The sequence below is a fragment of the Gordionus sp. m RMFG-2023 genome, chromosome 1, assembly GCF_954871325.1.
Source record: "Gordionus sp. m RMFG-2023 chromosome 1, tfGorSpeb1-WG-v2, whole genome shotgun sequence".
NCBI classification, from domain to species: domain Eukaryota; kingdom Metazoa; phylum Nematomorpha; class Gordioida; order Chordodea; family Parachordodidae; genus Gordionus; species Gordionus sp. m RMFG-2023.
Window position 1 is genome coordinate 63,754,490 of NC_088775.1, and position 20,219 is coordinate 63,774,708.

Here is a 20,219-nt window from a genome sequence, read left to right on the forward strand (position 1 = left end):
TATTTCGATTATTCAATTTGACTCATTTCATATATTATTCCGATAAATTATTTATTCTAATTTCCAATTCGATCAATTATTATTCTTAATTATTCATAACTAAATGATGATAACAATTTTGAAAATCAATAATAACAACGGAGTGCGACAAGCAAGCTAACATGACGAAATTACGATGGATGAAAACAACTTACGACAAGGATAACAAGCTAACGATTGGACAAACCAATGTAGAAACTTAAAACGTACAAGCTCGAAAAAACGGACAAACCAACGTATAAAATCAAATGCTATTTAGAACAGCTAAAACGATAAACCATTTGGATAACGAGCTCTCAATGAAGCTTTCATGAAATTATGGGAAAGCTCTTAGAAGAGGGAGAATGTTGAATAATAAAAATTATTTAAATATCAAATTTTCCAACTATCAATTGTTTCTTATTTTTGCATTGACCTTTTTTTTATTTTTGTGTATTTGAATAATAGAGCTTAACTTTTGTTTTTATTATTTTTATATTTTTATAATTCTTTATTTTTGGGAAGTATTCAAATTGTACAAAGATTTTTTGTATACAATCCATGGTTATTTTTTATTTATTTAGTAATATGTATTTACATTTTTAAAAAATAAAATAATTCAAATTTCTTTATTCCATCATGATTAATCAGTCTTTAATCTAAAAAATATAAATAAATAAATTTTGAAGAAAAGATAACAAGCTATTTTTAATGTAATAATAAAATATTGTCATTTTTCGGTATTTATAAAAATTTATATTTTTTTAAAATAATAAAAATTAATAAATTCGAATAAAAATTTATTTATTTGTGAAATTTTATAAAAAAAATTCTGCCCATTTTTATAAATTTACTAACCCAAACGATTATAGTATAAATATATTTTTTATTGTCAAATAATTTTATGGAAAGCATATGACTGCACAGGAAGCTCTGGTGCAAAAATGATTTAAAATTTAGAGATTCTGTAGAAAATAAAAAAATTTGGGAAGAAATAGGTATAACATATAACTTGAATTATGATCAAGTGAAGATGAAATTTTTAGCTGTAAAGACTAAATTTAATAAATTATATGCTCTCAAAATAAAAATTATATATAAAAATTATAAAATATTTTAATAAAAGGTTCTGGTGCTATTAATATAAAAAGTAAGGATCTACTATACATTGAACAATATTTATGGTTAAAAAAAATGTTGATGAAGTTTTAAATTTTCACAGACAAATGTAAAATATTAAAAGACAAAAATATAAAATAGTTTTTCTAGATTCAAACAAAATAGAAAAGCTTAATGATAAACAACATATGATGGGGTTTTATCAATCTTATTTAAATTAAGCTGATGCCAGTCAATAGAAGATATTGTTAAATTTAAAAACTATTTTATGAAATTTTGCTTCATTTATGTAAATTATCCCTATTTATATAATTATTTCTATTACAATTTTATTATATAACTCAAATATAATAATTTATATATATTTTATGAAGAAATTATCTTTCTAAATAAAAGTTATTAATGGTTTTCCAACTGTTTATTAAATATTGATACAATTATTTATACATATATGTATTTATTAAGTATATAAATAATATTTATATATATATAACCATTATCAAATAATAGGTTCATACAAAGTTTAACTGAAAGGTAATATAAAATAATAAATACAGTTAAATATTTACATATCTTTTAATAAATAACTAATAATTCAATCATATCAAGCATTTTGAATATTTAAATTTTTATAAAACTTGAATGTGTACAAAATGTTATGTTATTAATTTGCGAAAATTTTAAGGATTTTTCAAAAGACACAGCCTAAAATATATATTTAAAAAAATTAGCGATCAAAAGATATATCAGAAAAAAGTACTTAAAAAATAAATATATAAAATATCATCTTAAAAAAATATTATATTTAAAATTATATATTATATCTGAAAAATATGCTATAAATTTGGAAAATTATTAATATTATATAATATTACAAAAATAACACCTTGCCTAATTTAACCATACAATGTGTACATTGTCGAAATAACGAATTCACCCTGCCTACCACTAGGGCTGGGAGCCAATATTAAAAACCCAAGTTTAACAAAATATTGTATTGGTGTTGGGTCTAAAATATTGGTATTGGTTTAAACAATATTCTCTATTTCTTGTATTGATATTGGTTTAAATTCAAATTACTAATTAAAAGAATAGAATAGTGGAAAAAAAAATCTTGAAGCATTACCAAAAACAGGGCTACTAACCAACTCTCAAAATTTTACTAAATCCAAATTTTTTTTTATGAATTTATTCTATCAAATAATAAACATATTGATTTTGAAACTTTTTATCTTCCTTAAAGAATATATCAAAATGAGTACACTAAAATATAACATAACTGTCTATTATAAAAAATACAGTGCAAAGGATTGATATAAATTTAATATAAGGGAAAATAATTTAATATGTCTTTAAGAAGGATCCTGCAGCGCATCCAACTTTTTAGGCACAGGCAAACTTGTATAGTATGTTCATATAGTGAATAACGTTGTCCGATATAACATACCGTTCTTCTGAAAACCCCCTTTCACAGAGCTAGCTGGAATTGCAAGATAATCTCTAAATTTCTGGTAATATTGGATATCTATTTTGATTTAATTTCCACGAGCCTATTGGATTTGTTTTGTATTATTAGAAATTGTGACTTCATCCACATATTTGCTTATTTCTAAGCTATTATTGTTATTACTGTTTAGCTTGATATATTTTATCATAAAGGACAATTTTTTGATTTATTTTGTTTCATTTATATGTTCAACTGAATTGAAATGATTTATTTTATAAATATTATATTCTTCTATTAGGTATCCTATGAGAGTGTCTTTACTATTATCCTTTAATAGGTGACTTGATACAAGTTTTGCTAAGGCAGCTAAAGAATCTCTTTAAAATAGTAATAGGAATATTATTGTAACTCTCAACATACTCAAAAATACTTGAATATAAAGGAATGACCGTTGAAACTGATGGAGGGTTTGCACATGAGGCCATCTGTGTAGCAAAATTAAATGATTCCAGAAATTCTCGATATATTTCTATATTATTCCAGGTTAAGGCACTAATATAATTTTCTTCATTGGTATTTTGTAAATGATTGGATGTTGTCAAATAGGGTTTGAGAAATATTGCCATTTCAAGCATTTGGTATGTTGAATTCCAACATATTGGTATATCCAGAATTGGGTGAGGGGAGGGGTTGAATTTTTTCAATAAATATTTTTTCAAGTTTATTAAATTTAAATATAGAAATTTTAAAAACTTTCTTATTTTTCTTAAAGTGTTATTTAAGGGTTCCAAGGCGGTCATAACAGTCAAATGTATAACATGGCAAGAGCATTTGTACACATTATTTAAATTAAAATTATCTTTTTAATTTAAAATTTTTAGAAATGCTAAATTATTACTTGTATTATCTAATGTATTACATAAAAAAATCAATTTCACATTTTACTTTTATTAAAAATATAGAATTATGTGCTGATTTAAAAGGAATGAAATCTAATAAATGATTATTTAATTTAAAATCATCTATATAATAATGAATTGTTATGCCCATATAGGGTATTTTATTTGGAGAGGACCATATGTCCATTATTAAGGAAAAGATGTAATGTTAGAAAGTACAGATTTTAGATTGTTAAAAAAGCTATGATAATGTTTCATAATTTCTAATTTTAGTATTTTTCTAAGCTAATGTTAGTGAAGGGTTACAATATGCTATTAAATTTTTAAAAGTGATATCCTCTAAATGTTTTAAATTAGTTTTATTATTTATATTATTAACTAAAAATGATTTTATTCTGTTAATTTTTCTACTGTCAATTTTATTTGTTTGTTCACATTTCCTATATAATGTTGGGTGGATGATTTAAGATATGTCCATAACCTTGAGGTTCCAAAATTGGGAAGAGATTTTTTTGCATTTATTACAAATATCCCATCCCAACTCGTATAAAATTTCCAGATTTTTGCTCTATTTCGTCTTTTATTATATATTGATGATTGTTCTTGTTCATTATCATATTAGTATCATCAGCATTATTTATATTTACTTACACTATTTGGTCTTCATTCATTACAATATCCTGAATGAATAGATAGAAATTGATATCATGTAAAAAATTTACTTCCATAATAAAATTAAACTACAATTAGAAATAACACCAATATGGATAAAGTTAGTATTTGCACTGAAATATCGGATGTAATAAGTTTAGGTAATTAAAAGCAGAGACCTGCAGAGGTACCATTTGCACGGCCCAGCTCGGATTTTTTTTTAAAAAAAATTTTCGGATTACCCGTGTTTAAAAATTATAGGCTCGGTCCGGCCCGGATATTTAAAAAAAAATTTTTGGGCCCGGCCCGGATTTAAAAAAAATTATATTCGACCTGGTATAAAAAATTCACCTATTTGGTATTTTATCATATTTTTCGGCGAGTATTATCATTTAATAAGCAAGCATATTTTATTTTATTCTAAACAGATATTTAGTATATTACAAATTGATATTATAAAAATTTGTGTAAATAATATTTTGAGAATATACTATGTATTTATAAAAAAAATAAAAATGATATTTTAATTATTAAAAAATATAACATATATTATATAATAATGTATATAATCCTTTGCTTATCATGGCAGGAAAATTATAATTATATTATGTAATAGATACTATGAGTGTTAGCTAGTCTTAATTTTCATCCAACATTATATTAATCATAACTATATATATATATAATCATTATAACCATATCTAATTGACGAATATAATATAATTCATGTTGTATAAATTTTTTAAAAAAATTTTACGGCTCGGCCCGGGTATTTTAAAAAAAAAATTCAGGCCCGGCCCGGTCCGGGTATATTTAAAAAATTTAAAATACGGCCCGGGTACCGGGCTTAGGGCCGGGCCTGCAGGTCTTTGATTTAAAGAAAGTAAAAGAATATACCACGATATAATCATTAGAGATCTTTTTAAAAAAAAATCGGGCTCGGGCCGGGTCGGGCCTTAGAAATTTTTTAAATATATCAAAATTTATCAATTTTATATTGAATTTTTTATGTAAAATAAAAATATTTGATTTTATTTATAGAAACTAGACGCCACATAACATATATCGTTTATTTTGAATTATTTATAAAAATTAATTTCTATATTTATAGTAAATTCGGGCCGGGCCGGTAAATTTTTTCAAAAATAATTTCGGGCCGGGCTTGAAAAATTAGGCCCGATGCAGATCACTAATAATCATCCACGATAAAACCAAATAATTATATGTATTTATCTATTTTTAATATTGGGATTGGTATTGGTTATGTATTTAAACAATATATCAAACCAATATATTTAGGACTAATATATATTTATATATTGGTATTGTAAACCAATAATATATTGGTATTGGTCCCACCCTTACCTACCACTATAACATATTTCCGAAAAAAATCACGCAATATACACATTCCCGAAAATAACACATTGACGCTATCATATATATCAGTCTGGCCACTTGTTCGAAGTCTATTAAATTGTTTACTTTATTTTAATTATTATTTTCCTATTAAACCATTTACTACTATTATTCACGTTCCTATTTTTCCTCCCTTCCTCCAATCTCTCTAAAGGATATGGAAAAATAGTGCAAAAAAATATGTCGGGGCTGAATACGAATGGTACAAAACCGGTGGTATAACCATAAACATCCAAACGGAAACGGACCCAGATTTGAATGATGATATTGCCTCTTACTGTAACTCGAGTAACGAGCCGAATTCGACTCGAACCAGATCGGACGTCGAAAAAATTGGTCATAATCGAAGTAAGATTCCAGTTTGGCTTGCGTCGGATACCTCTAACGTTATGGGACAGTACCGAAAACGGCTGTTATCGACTGAGGATGAACAAAATGATAAGGTTTTTACTAATTATAAGTGAACCATGTATCCTGGCTAGATAACAGCAAAACTGCCTTAATTTTTAACAAAAATTGTATAAATAGCTAAAAATTTTATGCATCTTATTTTGTTTTTACACCTCAAACTAAAACCACGATAATATATTCTTTTTAACATGCTCAATTATTAAAGTATTTTTTTTTTAAATTGAATGCTTTTTCGATGCTTATACATTCGAAGATCTATATTTAATATAATTTCGCAACTAAATCCACGATTTTGTTGCTATCTAGCTAATACATAAAATAAGAATATATGTGAAGGGTTTTTGATTTAAACACGGAAAACGAAGAGAAATATATGAATGTTGCAACGAGGAGAAAATTTAAGAAACAATGATCCTTCTGATTTAAATTCACCTTTATATAAAAAAAATGGTTTTATTATTACGCTTATTGTCTTTACACCCATCACTTCCTTTTTTCATAGAACTTGCTTGTAAAATCCTTTAAAAAAATTGCTCATTTGGAATCTTCCACGGTTGATTTAGACAAAAATAACGAAGTCGACATGGAAAGAGGTATCACCGAAACGCTACTCATTTACGAATCAAAATCGTTTGCTAGTCAGCAACCTGATAATAACATCCTTCCGACGTCCGCTGATCAAGGTGACCAACTTGGGGCTGTAAGAAATCCTTTTTCAATTTGTAATTCATATTTCTCTTTGATTTAAAAAAGTTTGTTATTTTTAAGTCTTCTTAAAGCTCATATTTATATTTTTTAATAACTATCTATCGGATTATAACTAACTTTTTTCAAATATTTGGTGATATCATTATTTTTTCAAAATCAATAAATTTTTTAGCTCTTTAGATAATAATATAATAGCGAAAACACTGCTTATGAAAATATAACCAGTATATTCATATAAATTGATATTTACCATTTTTGAAGATTTGATTGATAAGCATTTCCATATTTTTTAATATGTTGTAGAATAAGATTATTTAATTTGCAAAAATCTTTCAAATAAAATATTTATATTCTTAATAATTTAAAAGGTAAATAATTTTATTTGCAAATAAATGATAAAATATAAAAATGTTTTCTGACAAATCAGCACAACGCTGTACTAGCAATTTATATTTACCAAGTTCCTTTCAAAAAATAGATTTTGGCAATTTAAGAATTTTAAAAAAGTTCATTTGCATGGCGCCCATTTTTCTAATAAAATTTAAAAAAAATATATATATTTTTTTTTAGATAATAATGGTAATTTAAAATACGGCCCGCCGGCCCGGGTATTTTTTTAAAAAAAATTTTAGGCCCCGCATGGGATAATAAAAAAATTTAAATAGTACCCGGGCCGAACTTGCAAGTCTCTGATATAAATATTATTTTTACATTAATAAATATTAATTTAAGATAAATTCTACCAACGATCATCAACATTATAACGAGGGCTTGAACGATGATTCATATAAAATAGATATACATAGCAATTCACCGGATCTCATAATTTCAAACACTTCTCGAGGTTTTAATAAACCTTTTTTTATATGGGTAGACTAGATTTACACATCATACGACATAGTGTCGTTCAACTTCTAATTTTTCGAAAAAATCATAAATAGAATCATACACCAAAGTGGAATGTTTATAAAAAAAAGAGGTTTAGAAAATAAATATAGATAATTAACCATACTTTAATAATATAAATTATCAGGAATTTAAATTTCACTTAAAATTTAGGGGCCCTTAGGGCCGTTGGGTATTTATTGACTTAAAAAAAACCGTTTATTATTCATTAATCTTAAAAAAGACCATTGGGTATTTATGTCTTAGAAAAGACGTTAGTCATAAATGTTAAATAAAGATTTGATAATAAATAATAATACAATCTCTAAACCAATTAGAAATAGCAATATTCCACAAATCTTATTAAATATAATTTTATAAAAAAAAGTATTAAATAGAAACTCATTATAAATTTTCATAAAAAGAATAGAAGGCCTCTTTCTTCCATATAATTAATTTTAAAAATATGAATTAAAAGCCAGGAGGATCGATAATTGTTAAAACTATATTATTCATTTTTATAAAATATAGGAAAATTTATTTAGTTTGTCCATTCACAGATTACAACCTCTCACTATTTAATAATTTTTCCAATCGTGTTAATGAAGGACTGAGGTTAACGAATTTAGCTCAAATGTACTCAAACTATTGTAAGGCCCATTTCAAAGCAAGAAAAAACAAAACTTAAAAGAGATATGCTTTCAAAAACACCATTTTTATTACAAACGATTTTGCATTTTTTTATTATCAAAATATATTCATTTTTATTAACGATTAAATGGCATTTAAACCATTGAAATGAACAAGGTTTTTTATATTATATTATGCAATGATTTTAAACTGGGTGGTGAATTTTTATCTTGTGTTGGGTTTACTAAACATAAAAATTTTATATTTGCCCTTGAATTTTTTTGATATTTATAGTTAAATATCTGACAAAAAAGTTGGAAATTTTGTCCGAAAAGGATTTTTCTTATATATATAATTTTGATGATTTAAATATAAATAAAAATGAACACTTATCAATTAATATTATGAAAATTAACAAAATGGGGAAATCCTTTCCTTCTTTATCAGCTGGAAAAATTGTCCAATTTTTTGAATAAATGCCATAATGTAGGCTAAATTTTTTTATAAAAATGGAAACCGGAATGAATCTAAGGGTTCATTCACAGTAGACAGCGACGCAAAAAAATACAAATATTTGTAATTACCAATGACTATTCCTAGTTAGCTTTTGCGACGCGACACGACATTCCCGCCACATTTGCCGCATTAAACATAGAAATCAAATTACAAAACATTTTGTTATTTTCAAAGCGACATAACTACAATATGGCCGAAATAGAAAATTTGCAAGTGAATTTTTGAAATGCTATTAAAATAATTATGTTATATATATTTTTAGAATATAAATAAATATTATGTTATATATAGAAATCAATATCAGCTGAAAACAATAATGAAACAGGTAATTAGAGTATATTAATTTGAAATATTTTTGATTTGCAGTACAGATGGCCAAATCAGCATGGGAAAATTTAAGAGATTGCTTTATTAGGGAGCATAAAAAATTAAGATCTTTAAAGAGTAGGTCAGGGGCTAATCACACTCCCACTTGGCAATTGTACCATAACTTGGCTTTTCTAATTCTAACCATACAACTAGGGAAACAATTACAAACTTGAAAAAAATAAATCCTGTTATATCTAATAATGATGAAGCAAATATTGCTTGAGCAATGTTTGATTAGATGAGTGGAAATGATAATTATCTATATGAAGATAGTAAATATACTAATTTTTGTTAAGATTTTATTATTACATAGCTGTTGAAATCGCATGCATTGAGACTAGTCAAAGTGAATTCACAATTTTAAGGAAGGATTGTAATTATATTTTATATAAATAATATATATATCTAGCATCACCATCAACTAGTTTAGGATCATATGTATCGTGCAAAAAATTAATTAAAAAGGGGGATATTGATCAAGGTAATTTGCATTTGTAAATAAATTTATTATTTTAAACTAAATTTATTTGAGCGAATTCTTGAAATAGAAGAAAAAATAAAAGAAAGAAGATTATGCTTGAGCAAACCCTTGCAAAAAGATCAGAGAAAGAAAAAACCTATTAAAATAATTTTTGATATACTAATTAATTATGAAAGTGAGAATAATAAAAAATATTATATTGCATAGTTATTATTTCATTGGAGGCTTTTCTATTATTTTAACAAAATTTAATCTCAGATTGTTTTTATTTAAGACACGTATAATAACACAACAAATATACTTTCTTTTTCTTAAATAATTATAAATCAATTATATACCATGACAAAAATAGAGTAATATTTTTAAAATTTAATAAATTATAAAATTATAATTGTTATGATAATTTATTTCTATAAAAATATTCAGAAAAGGCATCTCTAATATCTTTAGAAGCCTTTGAGGTGTTTTATAGACTGAGGATTCCATAAATAATTATTTTGTTTAGGATCTTGAGTATCCTTGGGGTGGAAATCTATGTTTTCTTTATCAATTACCAAGATGTGTAACAGTGCACAAGTTTTTATAATGGTCTCACTATTGGTAACATTGGTATCCAAGGCTGGATTAAGAATACGCCATTTAGATGCCAATATGCAAAGGTGCATTCCACCATTGGCCCTTGAAATACTATAATTATAATTTTCCTGAATATGTGTTAACTTACCTTTATAAAGTTTCATAATATAATATTTTAATGGGTAGGCATCATCTGTAACAAAAACATGTGGCAGAATTATATTTGTATTTGGTAAGTTTTTAGGTGGTGGAATATCTAAGTCTCCATTTTCAATCATTTTTGATAACAAAGAATTTGAGTACACACCTCCATCTGATTCACTACCATAACTGCCTACAAATCTACCTTTACCATTTACTAATGCTTGTAATATCATGGAGAAATATTGTTTACAATTGTAATATATGCTCCCAGATTTGGAAGGATTTTAATCTCAATGTGCTTGCCATCAATGGCTCCAACACAATTTGGAAATTTCCAAGACTTCTCAAATTGATCAACAATTATTTTGAAGTCATTTAAATTAGGTGGTTTCAAATGGATATTTTCAAATACTTCAAATATTACAGTGCATGTTGTAATAATTATATTTTGAATTGTCGATATTCCCATTTTATATGAATAGGCTAAACTTGGATAGTTACATCTTGTTCCCAAATATCTGAGCAATTTTGATTACATAAAATAAAATTAATAATATAAACCTTGGTGTGATCATCAATTCTTCTTCCACTGATATGGGATTTTTAATAAAATTTGATTTTCTACCACTAGTTTGATTTAATATGGGTTAAAATATAATAAAAGGTTTTCTAAATACAAAATTTAAAGATTATACAATGAAATATATACTTTGGTTAATCTCATATAACTTTTCAGGGTTGTTTATACGTTTTGGGAATAGTACTGAGTACTATTCCCCTTCCTCTTCTTTTCTAGCATTCAGGCTATTTTTTCTGCTTCTTTTCATATAACGATATAATAGGATTAATTTTTGCTTGTCACAACTACTATGAATGCTATGTCGCTTTCGACACATCAGTTGTTCTGTCGTTAATGTCGTGTCATGTTTGTCGTATCGCTGTCGCTCTCTACTGTGAATGCACTCTAACTCTTCAAGAATGACAAGGAATCAGAATTTTCTCTTTTATTCGATATGGATGAATAATAAATTTCAACTTTTTATTTGATGATGGATGAATCAGAAATTTATTTTGATGAGAGGGTTTTCTAAAATTTTCCATTATTTTTATAAAATATGCGAAATGAAGTATATATTTAGTATCTTTGATTTATGTGCACTATAAAAAATCTTTTAAACTAAATTTTTATTCATTCGTATTTATAATATATATAACTTAAAAAATCTATTCTTACTAGATAAATCGATTTTTTATTTCATAAATCAAAAGTACTTAATATAAACAGCATATTTTATAAAAATAATAGAATTGCTAGAATAATAACCCTTCATCAAATTAAATATTAATCTCTACACACTTTATAAATAGAAAAATTTCTGATTTATCCATTATCAAATAAAGTGAAAATTATTATTCATCCATCATCCAATAAAGATGAATATTATCACCCATCATCCAATAAATGAAATGTGACAGGCTTGTACAAGGATTATAAATGATTAAATATGTATGTACACCAAAAAAAACTTGTCTGCTAGTTTTGTTCAGAATCAATTGTTGTCTCCCAGCTCAAATCCTCCAAAAATGACTCGCATCCAGCCAGTGATAACACGGTCTATCACATCCATGTGATTCATTCGCTCATTGGGAATCGTTAATGATCCGGCAGCAAAAATCTATCCAGCGAGAAAATATTCGTATTGACGGTATCATCCTTTAAACGATTTTGGCGTTGTTCCACCAAGGATGGATATTTCGATGTGATGATCCTCTACGTATAACATACCCGAGCTATCATATGTTGAGTCGATCCACGACGGAAACATCTGCGAAGGTTATGCGCTACTGTTTTCTTCACAATCTTGGTGGGGGCTAGTCTTATTGTTTTACCCTTGACTGCCTTCTTGGACGACTTGAACATAAAATTCTCTCATATCGATTAGAGCCATGGTATCTATTTTTATCCAATTTAATTATAACAAAAAGAAATTTTTTAACTTTAACTTCACAAATTAATTTCACCAAAAATTTTTTTTAATAAATTTAAAAGTTAATTTCACAAAAAAAAAATTATGAACAAGAAAAAAAATAAGACAATAAAAGTTGAAGCACTAATTAAAGAGCATGTAAAAAAATATATTTTTATTTTTTCACTTCTTTTATTCCATAAAAGGAAACATGCGATAATTGACAAACTTCATCAACTTAAAAACATTTTATCCTTAACACAATAAAATCAATTTTATCCTTAAAACAAAAAAATTAATTTAAATAACCATAAACCCATTAAACATCTTATTTAATAAATAAAAATATATAGTATTAAGAGTGGACAACAATATACAGCAGTTCAAAACTTTCTTTTCTACATAACGGCAATAACAAGAAAAGAATAATAAACAACTGCACATGTCACAATCTTCAATAATGTATTTATCACATCTATATATTGTTTATTATACCAAAATTACACATTTACACATAATCTTACCTAAAATTCCTAATTTTTATAGTGACAAAAATAAAATAAGATAATTTTGAGGAATTATATTTTCTTATATATAAATTCATATATTTTCCAAATGCCAAATACATTCTACACGTATGCATTTAAGCCTTACATATATATAATTGTTTTTTTAAATATTTCATAATGTTCACAACTTCATCATTTTTTCCTTACTTTAATGATTTTTTATTTTTATTATCGAATAAACTGGCCCATATAATTTGTCACACTAAAAATTTTATGTTTATTCTCAGTAAAAAATGAAGAAGTTCATGGGGTTAACGACTAAAATTGTCATTAAAGCATTATAGAAACGTATGCCAAATTTGGGAATCCAAAAATCCGTGTGTCTGATGGGAGTCTGGCCTTTATAAGTGAATATTTTTGACATTTTTGTAATTAGTTGGAAAAAACACCTAGCTCTATTGGCGAGGTTGAGATGAGAGAATGGCAGCCATAGTGAAAAATTGGATTAAAAAGGTGATGTTGGTTGGTCAATTTTATATTATAATAATTCCAGGAACTGTGTGAAGGTTAAACTCTTGCTGAATTATTTTTGGGAAGGACCGTGCCCTTGAATTTTTTAAAACCAAGGCAGTGCTATTATATTACCATATGAAAGAATAAATATGGGGAAAAGGTAGTATAATAGAAAATGTGAGTGCAAAATTAAATCACATAGCGTTTGAGGACGGAACCACTAAGATCCGTCATCACGACCACATTGTAAGGGATAAAGGTGAGAACATTATTAAATTTAAAAAAAACAGTTATAAATATGTAAAACTTAAATGCAGTATTCTATAAATGTAGAATTTATTTGGTATTTGGAAATATGCTAATTAAATATATAAGAAAATATTATTCCTCAAAATTATCTTATCTTATTTTTGTCACTATAAAAATTAAGCAATTTAGGTAAGATTGTGTATAAACGTGTAATTTCGGTATTACAAAATTAGGAATGAATAAATTATGTATAGATGTGATAAGTACAATTGAAGATTGTGACATGTGCAGTCAGTAGCGTACGCATGAATTTGGTGTGGGGGAGGGGGATAATTAAATTTTTTTAAAATAAAATTATTGTTATTTAAAAATATCAAGCATAAATTTATTAGGACTAATAACTATTTCTAATATACAAATTTAAATTAATAAGAATTATAAAAAATTAAATATATAAACCGATATATAAAAATAAATTTGATTTAATATTAAACGAATATAACCGGCGGCATATAAATACTTTAAATAAATCTGAATTATAAAATATTAAGTGGATATAATCAGGATATGATGACTATAAAATAAATAATCCATAATAGAAATTTAAATTTTTTTGAGCTTTTAAAATTTATATATAAAGTATAAAAAATCTAAATGTTGGAAATATGAATAATTATATTTTTTATGTAAAAGAAAAATATATAAGACATTAAAAAATGATAGCACAAAAAATATTATAGAAACATTATATTTTTATTATGTAAAATCCAATCTTAGTTGGGAGGGAGCTAATTTTTCAATTATCTCATCCGTGTTTGGCGTCAAATGCCTATGAATATTCAAAAGGGCCAGACCAACCTACTTTCAGAAGTTGTACTTCTTAGGTACGTTTTTAATCTTCTTAAAGAAGAGAATGTTCTCTCATTAGTTGCAGTACTAATGGGAAGAGTTGCTAATATATATAATAATTTCATTATATTGGGAAAATAATCTAAAAGATGTTTGAAATGATGCAAAGCATCATAGCATTTTTTGGGACTATATCAACCATAGTTAATCATTTATACCATAGTTGGCATTCAGCTAATAAAGCATCATGAGATACATTAATGTCTTCATGATAAAAATCTTCCAAATATTTTATTTTTTTTCTATCACCATCTGAAAAAGGTTCAGAGGGCTTTTGCGGAAGTAATATCTGCAGATTGATAAGTGTTTCTTGATAAATTAAAAACCTTTCATTTACTTGGGTTATAAATGTATCCAAAAGAGGTATAAAGACATTTATTTTATAATATTCTTCTATTGACCCTATATTAATATTTGGACGATAAGTTTGCCTTACTGTAAGTCGAGGGAGACAAATATTGAACTCGTATAGCTCTGCTTTTGATTCAACATTAACATATAAAATATGAAATTCCTCATCAGCATTAGCTCTAATTTCTTTGAGTTCTAATAAAATTGTCTCTGCTATTCTCATCATCTCAATCAAATCAATATCAGGTTTTTGAAAAGTATTACATAAAATAGTTGTATAATTAAATAATTATTAATACATTCTAATGCGAAAAAAAAATTTGGTATAAGTATTGAATCCAGTAACTTGCTTGCTTCTGAAGAAATATCTTTTTCAGACTGTGATATTTCTATAAGGGCATTAATAATCGGCTCTTCTAACTCGATAAAAGCTGTTACTGCTTGGTGTCGAAGATTTTTCTCCTTGTTGGGCAAGGAGTTTCAGATATAATTCTGTTCAAAATATTTTGACGCTTGGGGTATCTAAACATCTCATAGATGCTAGATATTTTACCTGATATAAATATAAAAAATTTAATTTAATAATTAAAAACCTAAGCAATTTGATATCAATGGTAAAGAACATGAATCCGATATTGCTAAGTTGAGTGAATGGGCAGCACAGTGGACATATATAGCTGTTGGGCATTTTTTTAAATAAATGCCTGAAGCCCATTGAATTGTCCACTCATTGCACGTGCCCCATCATACCCTTGCCCACGTATTATATTTATATTTGGCTATATTTTTTAAAATAATTATATAATAAGATTAATTATTACTTTTAATTTTTTAAGATTCACAAATATTACATCAGCTAAAGCAGGCCCAGTCATGCTTGAAACAGGAATAAATTGGAGATACATTTCCTTGATAATGTTTTTATGAGTATCTACATATCGCGCACACAACGACATCTGCTCAATGCCAGCAATGTCCGTGGTCTCATCTGTCAAAATTGAGAAGCATGGGGCAGAATTGATTTCAACAATCAATTTTTCTAAAATGATATTGTTGCAAATATCAATTATCTCATTTAATATCCTAGGGCTGAGATAAGTAGCATTTTTATTGGTACTAATAAGGCTCTCCATTAATACAGGATCTCCTAATGCTTTAAATTTTAAAAGTCCACGGAAATTACCTTCGTTATCATTTTATTAAAATTTAAGCTTCCTGAATCCTTGTGGCCACGAAGTGCTAGGCCTTGCAAGCCACAATATAAAATAGCCTCAATAGTTAGTTTTATTTTGCCTCTATTTTCTTTTGCAATTTTAACCCTATTTTTATCAATTATTGATGAAATGGGAATCATATCCCCCTTTTGAATTGATTCTTTTGAGGAAATCATCAGTTCACAGCTTTTGTTTATTAAATTATCATACTATACTTTTTTGCTTTTTGGCATGATTTTCACCTTCAGCGTTTTTTAAAAAAAGTCTAATATCCATGACTAGAAATTTGAAAATTATAATACCGGGAAATTTAAAAATTAGATAAATATTACGCCACAAAGAAAACTTGAAAATGAAATTAATTGATAAAGAATGAAAAAGGTAATAATATAAAAATTTAAAAAGAAATAGATATGAATAATTATAATAAAATATAAAAATATAAAAAATAATATTTTTGAAAAATATGTCCGGCATCTGCATTTTGGCTTTGGGGGGGGGGGGGGGGGGGATTTGTCCACCTACCCCCCCCCCCCGCTGCGTACGCCAATGTGTGCAGTTGTTTATTATTCTTTTCTTGTTCTTGCCGTTGTAGAAAAGAAAGTTTTATCAAATTAAGCGTGCAATTGATTTTTCTTGTGCTAAAGATAAAATTAATTTTATTGTATTAAGGATAAAAGGATTATTGGTGGTGTTTGTTGTCCTTTCTCATGTTTTCTTTTATGGAATAATAGAAATGAAACAATAAAATATTATTGTTTGCATCCTCTTTAATTCGTGTTTCAACTTTTATTGTCTTATTTTTCCCCCTTTTGTTCATAATTTTTTTTTGTGAAACTAAATTTTTTTTTTATTAAATTAACTTGTAAATTTATTTAAAATTTTATTTCGAGTTAATTTGTGAAGAAAGTAAAAAAAAATATTTCTTGTAGAAATTAAATTGGATAATACATACAATGACTCTAATCGACATGAGAAAATTTTTATGTTCAAGTGATTATAACGCCCAAGAAGGCAGTCAAGGGTAGAACAAGATCAGCCCCCAAGATTGTGAAGAAAACACTAGCGCATAACCTTCGCAGATATTTCCGTTGTAGATCGACTCAACATATGATAGCTCTGGGTAGAGATCTGCAAAGTTATGCCAGGCCCGTACCCGGCCCGAGTCCGGTTCGGCCGGGCCTAATATTTTAAATAAAATTCAGGCCGGGTCGGGTCGGACCTTGAAATTTTTTTATATCTAAATTTATTAATTTTATATTTAATTTTTTATGTAAAATAAAAATATTTGATTTTATTTATTGAAACAAAACGACATATAACATATGTTTTTTATTTTGAGTAATTATAAAATTAATTTCTATATTTAAATAAATTCGGGCCGGGTCGGGTCGTTAAATTTTTTAAAAATAAATTCTTGTTCTAGCCGGGCCGGTAAAACCTTTTTAAAAAATTTCGGGTTCGGGCTAGGCCGGCAAAACTTTTTTAAGAAAAATTTCGGGCCGGGCGGGCTTGTAAAATTAGGCCCGATGCAGATCACTAGCTCTGGGTACGTTATACGTAGAAGTTTATCACATCGAAATATCCAACTTTGGGAGAACAACGCCATAATCGTTTGAAGGATCATACCGTCAATACGAATATTTTCTTGATGGATAGACACAAGTTTTTGCTGCCGAACCATTAACGATTCCCAATGAACGAATGATGTGATAGACCGTGCTCCAGTCATTTTTAGAGAGTTTGATGCTGGGAGACAAAAATTGATTTTGAACGAAACTAGCAGACAAGTTTTTTTTGGTGTAAATACATATTTAATCATTTATAATCCTTATTGTACACCAAATAATTTTTCATTAATTAAAAATTAATATAGTTTTTAAAAAAAAAATAATTTAAAAAGAACTAAAATCATTTATATTTTATTATTATTAATTTTTTTAAACAAAAGAAAAAACGACAAAAATCCTTTATTAATTTAAGTATTTATTTTTATGATCACACATTTATTAATGAATACAATAATCTATCTTGATAAAAATTATCATTTTTTAATTAAATATATTATATAGTATTTTTAACTAATCGTGTTGCTACATTAACGTGATAATTTTTGATAAATACGCAAATCTGACACTCACCCAGGTCAGTAGTAAAAAAAATTTGCAGACAGCTTATATTTAATATTAAAAAAATCCAAACCAAAGCCCATCATAAGTTTCAAAAAATTTGCTCAAACCCATATCCAAAAATTTATTGTTTTTAATGAAAATAAACAATATTTCAATGTATTTAGGCAATCAGTTTGTTTGCAATACTGAAATTTATTATTATTAGAAGAAAATAAATGCAATATATTTAAGTTAGTAACAGCTTTAAATAAGCTAAATTAAAATAGAAAATTTTTAGGTCTATGAAATTTTTTATCAAAAACCCAGGACTGGCTCATACACGTTAGAAAATATAATATTATACTTGGCACCCCATGGGTCGCTAAGCCGCCCCATGATAAAAGTAAAAGCAATATCTGAAACAAGGACAAAAAAATTTAAATAGATGCAATGAAAAATAATTTATTAAATGTATAAAGACATAGAATTTAATATTTTTCTCTTTAGTCAGAACCCGTAAAAGAATTGGAATGTTTACAATGGGTGGAAATTAAAAATGTTCATAAGTAGTCAGATTTAGAAAAGTATATCGATTTTTTAAAAGATAAAAATGTTTCTTTAAATGAGTCAAAGTTATTTTGCAACTTTAAATTGTTTATTACAAATAAATTAAGATGTGTTGAATATGCAAAACCTGCTCTTCACCAAAAATCGGTCTTATTTCTCTTATATTCAAATCCTTAAACAATGTAGTGAACTGCTATTTAATTAAATATATAATGTAAGGAAATATTATGTTTTATAAATTATATTATTACACGTTGTTATATTTTTTAAAATAACATTTAAAATTATAGTATGTTAAGATGCTTCTTATTATAAAATTCCTTGCCGTTACTACTGTTTATTCAAATGTCTATGGTTTCATAAAGACGGGAGAAACTGTCATTTTATTTGATAACAGAGAAAACATGATGGAAATTTACAAATCTCTATGGTAGTATATGTCCTGACTGAAATTAGGGGCGGTTATCAATGAAAAACGTTACGAAAGAAATTTTGAAATATGTTTATATTTGTTTTGTGATTGATAAAAAGAACAGGCTCTATGATAATTGACTTCTCTTATTTTTCTCTTTCCTTAATTATCATATTTATAATCTTATTAAAACAATTTAACTATATTTTCTTATTATTTCAAACTTTCACATTTCTTTTCATTATTACTAAATTAATGTTGAATATTTGATCTCAAATCTTATTATAGATCTAAAACAAGATTCCAATCGCGATCGATTTTAGTCTTTTCTTTTCTGAAGATTTTTGTCAATCAATAACCTAATATTTTACTAAATATTATCATCTTGGATTTATCTTATACCCAACTCTAATCTAATCTCTCACAAATCTCTTTTACCAAATCTATGAGGCTTTTTTTTCTCTCGCATCTTTAAAATAAAAGTTAAACTCATCTTAAATAAGAATTTAATTTCAACTTCAACATCTGTTTTACCAATAATTGTATATTCATCTTAGTCTCTAATCTTAATCTTTGATATTTTCAATTAACTTATATAAGAATTCTACGAATTCTCTAATATGTGATATAATTTAAAGTTGACCAAAAATATTTAATTTTATCTTTATTTTATTATAACATATAAATTTCAAAAAACTATCTTATAACAAAAAAACATAACAATATATACAAAAAAATTATAATATATCGATATCCTACAGATATGTCTTTCAAATATAATTTATCGTTATAAATCATTTTTAACTTTTTACCTTTAAATTGATCTTTACTTTTACATTTAAATCGATTTTACTTTTACATAAAATATTTCATTATCACCTCGAGTGATTTTATTTAAATTATTTCCACAATATAACAACTTATATCTACCAAATCTTAAAATTATTTAATTGTTCTATACCAGCATCATTACCAAATTATGTTACTTTTTCCTTTTTATCTGTCATAGTTATCTCTAGTAATCTATGTAATAACTTAAAATAATTCTAAAATCTAACTCAATTAGATTCCGTTGGTTTCTAAGTTCACCAAAAATTTCTCTGTGATTTCATAAATTATCACCTTTAGCAACTATAACACAAAC

General features: G+C 26.2%; 1 protein-coding gene across 2 annotated transcripts in view; it reads left to right on the forward strand.

Moving 5' to 3' along the window:
• The window catches only part of LOC135924362 (general transcription factor IIE subunit 1-like), an 82,138-nt gene that overhangs the window by 49,008 nt on the left and 12,911 nt on the right, over nucleotides 1–20,219 (forward strand). Inside the window, exons 3-5 of one of the 2 annotated variants that reach the window (XR_010571329.1) lie at nucleotides 5,708–5,996; nucleotides 6,467–6,686; nucleotides 7,405–7,516. Coding sequence is in view for 1 of the 2 variants with exons in the window: in XM_065459439.1 (XP_065315511.1) it covers nucleotides 5,708–5,996; nucleotides 6,467–6,664; nucleotides 7,405–7,516 (599 nt within the window). In the remaining variant the exon portion in view is untranslated. The remainder of the gene's footprint in view (nucleotides 1–5,707; nucleotides 5,997–6,466; nucleotides 6,687–7,404; nucleotides 7,517–20,219) is intronic. The other variant, XM_065459439.1, reaches the window with a different exon arrangement.